At 48.1% G+C, this 11062-nt stretch overlaps 1 protein-coding gene across 1 annotated transcript in view; it reads left to right on the top strand.

The window, feature by feature from the left end:
- csmd2 (CUB and Sushi multiple domains 2) overlaps positions 1 to 11062 on the top strand; it is an 895829-nt gene that overhangs the window by 239445 nt on the left and 645322 nt on the right. Inside the window, 1 exon segment of the mRNA XM_031789283.1 lies at positions 7572 to 7766. Within this exon segment, the coding sequence (XP_031645143.1) occupies positions 7572 to 7766 (195 nt within the window).

The following is an 11062-nucleotide window of genomic DNA, read 5'->3' on the forward strand; positions in this document are numbered from 1 at the left end:
GTAAGCATCATCAGGGTGGTGTAGATGGTGATGGGAGTAAACATCATCAGGGTAGTGTAGATGGGAGTAACCATCATCAGGGTGGTGTAGATGGGAGTAAACATCACCAGGGTGGTGTAGATGGGAGTAACCATCATCAGGGTGGTGTAGATGGTGATAAGAGTAAACATCATCAGGGTGGTGTAGATGGGAGTAACCATCATCAGGGTGGTGTAGATGGTGAAGGGAGTAAACATCATCAGGGTGGTGTAGATGGTGATGAGAGTAAACATCATCAGGGTGGTGTAGATGGGAGTAACCATCATCAGGGTGGTGTAGATGGGAGTAACCATCATCAGGGTGGTGTAGATGGTGATGGGAGTAAACATCATCAGGGTGGTGTAGATGGTGATGGGAGTAAACATCATCAGGGTGGTGTAGATGGTGATGGGAGTAACCATCATCAGGGTGGTGTAGATGGTGATAGGAGTAAGCATCATCAGGGTGGTGTAGATGGTGATGGGAGTAAACATCATCAGGGTAGTGTAGATGGGAGTAACCATCATCAGGGTTGTGTAGATGGGAGTAAACATCATCAGGGTGGTGTAGATGGGAGTAACCATCATCAGGGTGGTGTAGATGGTGATGGGAGTAAACATCATCAGGGTGGTGTAGATGGTGATGGGAGTAAACATCATCAGGGTGGTGTAGATGGTGATGGGAGTAAACATCATCAGGGTGGTGTAGATGGTGATGGGAGTAACCATCATCAGGGTGGTGTAGATGGTGATGGGAGTAAGCATCATCAGGGTGGTATAGATGGTGATGAGAGTAACCATCATCAGGGTAGTGTAGATGGTGATGGGAGTAAACATCATCAGGGTGGTGTAGATGGTGATGGGAGTAACCATCATCAGGGTGGTGTAGATGGGAGTAACCATCATCAGGGTGGTGTAGATGGTGATGGGAGTAACCATCATCAGGGTGGTGTAGATGGTGATGGGAGTAACCATCATCAGGGTGGTGTAGATGGTGATGGGAGTAACCATCATCAGGGTGGTGTAGATGGGAGTAAACATCATCAGGGTGGTGTAGATGGTGATGGGAGTAAACATCATCAGGGTGGTGTAGATGGGAGTAACCATCATCAGGGTGGTGTAGATGGTGATGGGAGTAAACATCATCAGGGTGGTGTAGATGGTGATGGGAGTAAACATCATCAGGGTGGTGTAGATGGTGATGGGAGTAAACATCATCAGGGTGGTGTAGATGGGAGTAAACATCATCAGGGTGGTGTAGATGGGAGTAACCATCATCAGGGTGGTGTAGATGGTGATGGGAGTAACCATCATCAGGGTGGTGTAGATGGTGATGGGAGTAACCATCATCAGGGTGGTGTAGATGGTGATTGGAGTAACCATCATCAGGGTGGTGTAGATGGTGATGGGAGTAACCATCATCAGGGTGGTGTAGATGGTGATGGGAGTAAACATCATCAGGGTGGTGTAGATGGTGATGGGAGTAAACATCATCAGGGTGGTGTAGATGGTGATGGGAGTAAACATCATCAGGATGGTGTAGATGGTGATGGGAGTAACCATCATCAGGGTGGTGTAGATGGTGATGGGAGTAAACATCATCAGGGTGGTGTAGATGGGAGTAAACATCATCAGGGTGGTGTAGATGGTGATGGGAGTAAACATCATCAGGGTGGTGTAGATGGTGATGGGAGTAACCATCATCAGGGTGGTGTAGATGGTGATGGGAGTAAGCATCATCAGGGTGGTGTAGATGGGAGTAACCATCATCAGGGTGGTGTAGATGGTGATGGGAGTAAGCATCATCAGGGTGGTGTAGATGGGAGTAAACATCATCAGGGTGGTGTAGATGGTGATGGGAGTAAACATCATCAGGGTGGTGTAGATGGTGATGGGAGTAAACATCATCAGGGTAGTGTAGATGGGAGTAACCATCATCAGGGTGGTGTAGATGGTGATGGGAGTAAACATCATCAGGGTGGTATAGATGGTGATGGGAGTAAACATCATCAGGGTGGTGTAGATGGTGATGGGAGTAAGCATCATCAGGGTGGTGTAGATGGTGATGGGAGTAACCATCATCAGGGTGGTGTAGATGGTGATGGGAGTAACCATCATCAGGGTGGTGTAGATGGTGATGGGAGTAACCATCATCAGGGTGGTGTAGATGGTGATGGGAGTAAGCATCATCAGGGTGGTGTAGATGGTGATGGGAGTAACCATCATCAGGGTGGTGTAGATGGTGATGGGAGTAAGCATCATCAGGGTGGTGTAGATGGTGATGGGAGTAACCATCATCAGGGTGGTGTAGATGGTGATGGGAGTAACCATCATCAGGGTGGTGTAGATGGTGATGGGAGTAACCATCATCAGGGTGGTGTAGATGGTGATGGGAGTAACCATCATCAGGGTGGTGTAGATGGTGATGGGAGTAAACATCATCAGGGTGGTGTAGATGGTGATGGGAGTAACCATCATCAGGGTGGTGTAGATGGTGATGGGAGTAACCATCATCTTGGTGGTGTAGATGGTGATGGGAGTAACCATCATCAGGGTGGTGTAGATGGTGATGGGAGTAAACATCATCAGGGTGGTGTAGATGGTGATGGGAGTAACCATCATCAGGGTGGTGTAGATGGTGATGGGAGTAAACATCATCAGGGTGGTGTAGATGGTGATGGGAGTAAACATCATCAGGATGGTGTAGATGGTGATGGGAGTAACCATCATCAGGGTGGTGTAGATGGTGATGGGAGTAAACATCATCAGGGTGGTGTAGATGGGAGTAAACATCATCAGGGTGGTGTAGATGGTGATGGGAGTAAACATCATCAGGGTGGTGTAGATGGTGATGGGAGTAACCATCATCAGGGTGGTGTAGATGGTGATGGGAGTAAGCATCATCAGGGTGGTGTAGATGGGAGTAACCATCATCAGGGTGGTGTAGATGGTGATGGGAGTAAGCATCATCAGGGTGGTGTAGATGGGAGTAAACATCATCAGGGTGGTGTAGATGGTGATGGGAGTAAACATCATCAGGGTGGTGTAGATGGTGATGGGAGTAAACATCATCAGGGTAGTGTAGATGGGAGTAACCATCATCAGGGTGATGTAGATGGTGATGGGAGTAAACATCATCAGGGTGGTATAGATGGTGATGGGAGTAAACATCATCAGGGTGGTGTAGATGGTGATGGGAGTAAGCATCATCAGGGTGGTGTAGATGGTGATGGGAGTAACCATCATCAGGGTGGTGTAGATGGTGATGGGGGTAACCATCATCAGGGTGGTGTAGATGGTGATGGGAGTAACCATCATCAGGGTGGTGTAGATGGTGATGGGAGTAAGCATCATCAGGGTGGTGTAGATGGTGATGGGAGTAACCATCATCAGGGTGGTGTAGATGGTGATGGGAGTAAGCATCATCAGGGTGGTGTAGATGGTGATGGGAGTAACCATCATCAGGGTGGTGTAGATGGTGATGGGAGTAACCATCATCAGGGTGGTGTAGATGGTGATGGGAGTAACCATCATCAGGGTGGTGTAGATGGTGATGGGAGTAACCATCATCAGGGTGGTGTAGATGGTGGTGGGAGTAACCATCATCAGGGTGGTGTAGATGGTGATGGGAGTAAACATCATCAGGGTGGTGTAGATGGTGATGGGAGTAAACATCATCAGGGTGGTGTAGATGGTGATGGGAGTAACCATCATCAGGGTGGTGTAGATGGTGATGGGAGTAACCATCATCAGGGTGGTGTAGATGGTGATGGGAGTAAACATCATCAGGGTGGTGTAGATGGTGATGGGAGTAAACATCATCAGGATGGTGTAGATGGTGATGGGAGTAACCATCATCAGGGTGGTGTAGATGGTGATGGGAGTAAACATCATCAGGGTGGTGTAGATGGGAGTAAACATCATCAGGGTGGTGTAGATGGTGATGGGAGTAACCATCATCAGGGTGGTGTAGATGGTGATGGGAGTAAGCATCATCAGGGTGGTGTAGATGGGAGTAACCATCATCAGGGTGGTGTAGATGGTGATGGGAGTAAGCATCATCAGGGTGGTGTAGATGGGAGTAAACATCATCAGGGTGGTGTAGATGGTGATGGGAGTAAACATCATCAGGGTGGTGTAGATGGTGATGGGAGTAAACATCATCAGGGTAGTGTAGATGGGAGTAACCATCATCAGGGTGATGTAGATGGTGATGGGAGTAAACATCATCAGGGTGGTATAGATGGTGATGGGAGTAAACATCATCAGGGTGGTGTAGATGGTGATGGGAGTAAGCATCATCAGGGTGGTGTAGATGGTGATGGGAGTAACCATCATCAGGGTGGTGTAGATGGTGATGGGAGTAACCATCATCAGGGTGGTGTAGATGGTGATGGGAGTAACCATCATCAGGGTGGTGTAGATGGTGATGGGAGTAAGCATCATCAGGGTGGTGTAGATGGTGATGGGAGTAACCATCATCAGGGTGGTGTAGATGGTGATGGGAGTAAGCATCATCAGGGTGGTGTAGATGGTGATGGGAGTAACCATCATCAGGGTGGTGTAGATGGTGATGGGAGTAACCATCATCAGGGTGGTGTAGATGGTGATGGGAGTAACCATCATCAGGGTGGTGTAGATGGTGATGGGAGTAACCATCATCAGGGTGGTGTAGATGGTGGTGGGAGTAACCATCATCAGGGTGGTGTAGATGGTGATGGGAGTAACCATCATCAGGGTGGTGTAGATGGTGATGGGAGTAACCATCATCAGGGTGGTGTAGATGGTGATGGGAGTAACCATCATCAGGGTGGTGTAGATGGTGATGGGAGTAAACATCATCAGGGTGGTGTAGATGGTGATGGGAGTAACCATCATCAGGGTGGTGTAGATGGTGATGGGAGTAAACATCATCAGGGTGGTGTAGATGGTGATGGGAGTAACCATCATCAGGGTGGTGTAGATGGTGATGGGAGTAACCATCATCAGGGTGGTGTAGATGGTGATGGGAGTAAGCATCATCAGGGTGGTGTAGATGGTGATGGGAGTAACCATCATCAGGGTGGTGTAGATGGTGATGGGAGTAAACATCATCAGGGTGGTGTTGATGGTGATGGGAGTAAACATCATCAGGGTGGTGTAGATGGTGATGGGAGTAAACATCATCAGGGTGGTGTAGATGGTGATGGGAGTAACCATCATCAGGGTGGTGTAGATGGTGATGGGAGTAACCATCATCAGGGTGGTGTAGATGGTGATGGGAGTAACCATCATCAGGGTGGTGTAGATGGTGATGGGAGTAAACATCATCAGGGTTGTGTAGAAGGTGATGGGAGTAAACATCATCAGGGTGGTGTAGATGGTGATGGGAGTAAACATCATCAGGGTGGTGTAGATGGTGATGGGAGTAAACATCATCAGGGTGGTGTAGATGGTGATGGGAGTAAACATCATCAGGGTGGTATAGATGGTGATGGGAGTAAACATCTTTCTCTGGTGGCAATGTTTGCATATTTGATTTTAGATTTTTGTTTAAACCCAATCCTTAACCATTACCTGCACTTACCTTAACCCTTACCTTAACCCTTACCTAGACTTACCTTAACCTTTACCTTAACCCTTACCTAGACTTACCTTACCCTTACCTACACTTACCTTAACCCTTCCCTTAACCCTTACCTACACTTACCTTAACCCTTACCTTAACCCTTACCTAGACTTACCTTAACCCTTACCTAGACTTACCTTAACCCTTATCTTCACCCTTACCTTAACCCTTACCTACACTTACCTTAACCCTTACCTTAACCCTTACCTAGACTTACCTTAACCCTTACCTAGACTTACCTTAACCCTTATCTTCACCCTTACCTTAACCCTTACCTACACTTACCTTAACCCTTACCTTAACCCTTACCTAGACTTACCTTAACCCTTACCTAGACTTACCTTAACCCTTACCTTAACCCTTACCTTAACCCTTACCTTATCCCTTACCTACACTTACCTTAACCCTTACCTTAACCCGTACCTACACTTACCTTAACCCTTACCTTAACCCTTACCTAGACTTACCTTAACCCTTACCTAGACTTACCTTAACCCTTACCTTAACCCTTACCTTATCCCTTACCTTATCCCTTACCTACACTTACCTTAACCCTTACCTTAACCCTTACCTTAACCCTTACCTTATCCCTTACCTACACTTACCTTAACCCTTACCTTAACCCTTACCTTAACCCTTACCTTATCCCTTACCTTATCCCTTACCTACATTTACCTTAACCCTTATCTTAACCCTTACCTTATCCCTTACCTTATCCCTTACCTACACTTACCTTAACCCTTACCTTAACCCTTACCTTAACCCTTACCTTAACCCTTACCTACACTTACCTTAACCCTTACTTTAACCCTTACCTTAACCCTTACCTTAACCCTTACCTTAACCCTTACCTTAACCCTTACCTTAACCCTTACCTTAACCCTTACCTTATCCCTTACCTTAACCCTTACCTTAACCCTTACTTTAACCCTTACCTTAACCCTTACCTTAACCCTTACCTTAACCCTTACCTTAACCCTTACCTTATCCCTTACCTTAACCCTTAGCTACACTTAACTTAACCATTCAGATGTAAGGCTTTATGTTAGCCTTAACAATCTAAAAATGTGACATTTGGAACAATTTACCCAGTTATACCTCTCTCTCTCTCTCTCTCTCCTCCCAGCTCTACTCAGCTATACCTGTCTCTCTCTCCTCCCAGCTCTACCCAGTTATACCTGTCTCTCTCCTCCCAGCTCTACTCAGTTATACCTCTCTCTCTCCTCCCAGCTCTACTCAGCTATACCTGTCTCTCTCTCCTCCCAGCTCTACCCAGTTATACCTCTCTCTCCTCCCAGCTCTACTCAGCTATACCTCTCTCTCCTCCCAGCTCTACTCAGTTATACCTCTCTCTCCTCCCAGCTCTACTCAGCTATACCTCTCTCTCTCTCTCTCTCTCCTCCCAGCTCTACTCAGCTATACCTGTGGTAATCTCTCTCTCTCTCCTCCCAGCTCTACTCAGCTATACCTGTGGTAATCTCTCTCTCTCTCCTCCCAGCTCTACCCAGCTCTACCTGTGGTAATCTCTCTCTCTCTCTCTCTCTCTCTCTCTCTCTCTCTCTCTCTCTCTCTCTCTCTCTCCTCCCAGCTCTACCGGTGGTAATCTCTCTCTCTCTCTCTCTCTCTCTCTCTCTCTCTCTCTCTCCTCCCAGCTCTACTCAGCTATACCTGTGGTAATCTCTCTCTCTCTCTCTCTCTCTCTCCTCCCAGCTCTACTCAGCTATACCTGTGGTAATCTCTCTCTCTCTCTCTCTCTCTCTCTCTCTCACTCTCTCTCTCTCTCCTCCCAGCTCTACTCAGCTATACCTGTGGTAATCGCTCTCTCTCTCTTTCTATCTCCTCCCAGCTCTAACTAGTTATACCTGTGGTAACCTCTCTCTCTCTCTCCTCCCAGCTCTACCCAGTTATACCCGTGGTAACCTCTCTCTCTCTCCCTCTCCTCCCAGCTCTACCCAGTTATACCTGTGGTAACCCAGGCCAGCTGGTCAACGGTCTTCAACAGGGCTCAACCTTTAACATTGGAGAGAAGATCAGGTACAGCTGCAGCCCCGGCTACGTGTTGGAGGGTCACACCACGCTGTCTTGTCTGGCTACGTCTGCTGGGACCGCAGCATGGGACTTCCCCCTGCCCTACTGCAGAGGTAGGATACCTACACACACACACACACATACACCGATATACACACTGGTACACACACACACTGATATACACACACTGATACACACACGCTGATACACACACACCAATACACAAACACTGATACACACACACCTGTACACACACACTGATACACTCACAACGGTACACACAAACACACACACTGGTACACACACATTGATACACACACGCTGATACACACACACCGATACACAAACACTGATACACACACACATGTACACACACACCGGTACACACACACTGATACACACACACCTGTACACACACACTTATACACACACACACACACCGGTACACAAACACACACCGGTACACATACACTGATACACACACACACCGGTACACAAACACACACCGGTACACACATGCTGATACACACACAGATATACAAATCAAATCCAAATCAAATCAAATGTATTTATATAGCCCTTCGTACATCAGCTGATATCTCAAAATGCTGTACAGAAACCCAGCCTAAAACCCCAAACAGCAAGCAATGCAAAACTCCCTAGAAAGGCCAAAACCTAGGAAGAAACCTAGAGAGGAACCAGGCTATGAGGGGTGGCCAGTCCTCTTCTGGCTGTGCCGGGTGGAGATTATAACAGAACATGGCCAAGATGTTCAAATGTTCATAAATGACCAGCATGGTCGAATAATAATAATCACAGTAGTTGTCGAGGGTGCAACAAGTCAGAACCTCAGGAGTAAATGTCAGTTGGCTTTTCATAGCCGATCATTGAGAGTATCTCTACAACTCCTGCTGTCTCTAGAGAGTTGAAAACAGCAGGTCTGGGACAGGTAGCACATCCGGTGAAAAGGTCAGGGTTCCGTAGCCGCAGGCAGAACAGTTGAAACTGGAGCAGCAGCACGGTCAGGTGGACTGGGGACAGCAAGGAGTCATCATGCCAGATCGTCCTGAGGCATGGTCCTAGGGCTCAGATCCTCTGAGAGAGAGAAAGAGAGAATTAGAGAGAGCATACTTAAAGCATACTTAAATTCACACAGGACACCGGGTTAGACAGGAGAAGTACTGCAGATATAACAGACTGACCCTAGCCCCCGACACATAAACTACTGCAGCATAAATACTGGAGGCTGAGACAGGAGGGGTCAGGAGACACTGTGGCCCCATCCGATTGTATACCCCGGACAGGGCCAAACAGGAAGGATATAACCCCACCCACTTTGCCAAAGCACAGCCCCCACACCACTAGAGGGATATCTTTAACCACCAACTTACCATCCTGAGACAAGGCCGAGTATAGCCCACAAAGATCTCCGCCACGGCACATCCCAAGGGGGGCGCCAACCAAGACAGGAAGACCACGTCAGTGACTCAACCCACTCAAGTGACGCACCCCTCCTAGGGACGGCACGGAAGAGCACCAGTAAGCCAGTGACTCAGCCCCTGTAATAGGGTTAGAGGCAGAGAATCCCAGTGGAAAGAGGGGATCCGGCCAGGCAGAGACAGCAAGGGCGGTTCATTGCTCCAGAGCCTTTCCGTTCACCTTCCCACTCCTGGGCCAGACTACACTCAATCATAGGACCTACTGAAGAGTCTTCAGTAAAGACTTAAAGGATGAGACCAAGTTTGCGTCTCTCACGATCTCTTTCAATAATTGCAGGAATGGAGGAGGTCTTTATTCTAGTGAGGTTGCTAAGGCGAACACCGCTATGTTTACTTTTGCCCAACCTAGGTTGAGGCACAGACACCGTCTCAATGTGGATAGCTGAGCTGACTACACTGACTGTGCTAGTGGCAGACTCCACTAAGCTGGCAGGCTGGCTAACAGCCTGCTGTCTGGCCTGCACCCTATTTCATTGTGGAGCTAAGGGAGTTAGAGCCCTGTCTATGTTCGTAGATAAGATCAGAGCACCCCTCCAGCTAGGATGTGGTCTGTCACTCCTCAACAGGCCAGGCTTGGTCCCAGAAAGAGGGCCAATTATCTACAATGATCTACTTTTGGGAGGGGCAGAAAACAGATTTCAACCAACAATCGAGTTGTGAGACTCAGCTGTAGACCTCATCACTCCCCCTAACTGGGAGGGGACCAGAGACAATTAGTCGATGCCGACACATCTTTCTAGCTGATTTACAACGCTGAAGCTATGTTTCGCTTGGTGACCTCTGACTGTTTCATCCGAACATTGTTGGTGCCGACGTGGACAACAGTATCCCTATACTCTCTACACTCGCCAGTTTTAGCTTTAGCCAGCACCATCTTCAGATTAGCCTTAACGTCGGTAGCCCTGCCCCCTGGTAAACAGTGTATGGTCGCTGGATGATTCGTTTTAAGTCTAATACTGCGGAGTCGCCAATGACTACTGTTTTCAATTAGTCAGAGCTAATGGTGGGAGGCTTCGGCGTCTCTGACCCCAGAACGGGAGGAGTAGAGACCAGAGAAGGCTCGGCTTTAGACTCCAACTCGTTGCTTAATGGGGAAAACCAGTTGAACGTTTCTGTCGGCTGAATGAGCGACACCGGTTGAGCATTCCTACAGCATTTCCTTCAGAAGCCATGAGAAAGCTGTCCGGCTGCGGGGACCGTGCCAGGGGATTTATACTGACGTTACTATCTGTACTTACTGGTTGATTTTGATTATACCCATACCAATACACACACACACACACACCGGTACACCCATACCAATACACACACACACACCGGTACACCCATACCAATACACACACCACACGGTACACCCATACCAATACACACACACACACCGGTACAACCCATACCAATACACACACACACACACACACACACACACACACACACACACACACACACACACACACACACCACACACACACACACACACACACACACACACACACACACCGGTACAACCCATACCAATACACACACACACACACACGGTACAACCCATACCAATACACACACACACACACACAACACCGGTACACCCATACCAATACCAAACACACCGGTACACCCATACCAATACACACACACACACCGGTACACCCATACCAATACACACACACACACACACCGGTACACCCATACCAATACACACACACAACACACCGGTAACACCCATACCAATACACACACACACACACCGGTACACCCCATACCAATACACACACACATACACACAGCACACACTGGTAACACTTACGTACGCACGCATGCACCGCACACAGACACAAACACACCAAGCTCTGTCTCTCTCAGTGTAGTGCCTGTAGTTTGTGCCATGCTGAGCAGAGCGGCTGTGACAGAGTAAT

The sequence above is a fragment of the Oncorhynchus kisutch genome, linkage group LG14 (genome assembly GCF_002021735.2).
Source record: "Oncorhynchus kisutch isolate 150728-3 linkage group LG14, Okis_V2, whole genome shotgun sequence".
In the NCBI taxonomy this organism is placed as follows: Eukaryota; Metazoa; Chordata; class Actinopteri; order Salmoniformes; family Salmonidae; genus Oncorhynchus; species Oncorhynchus kisutch.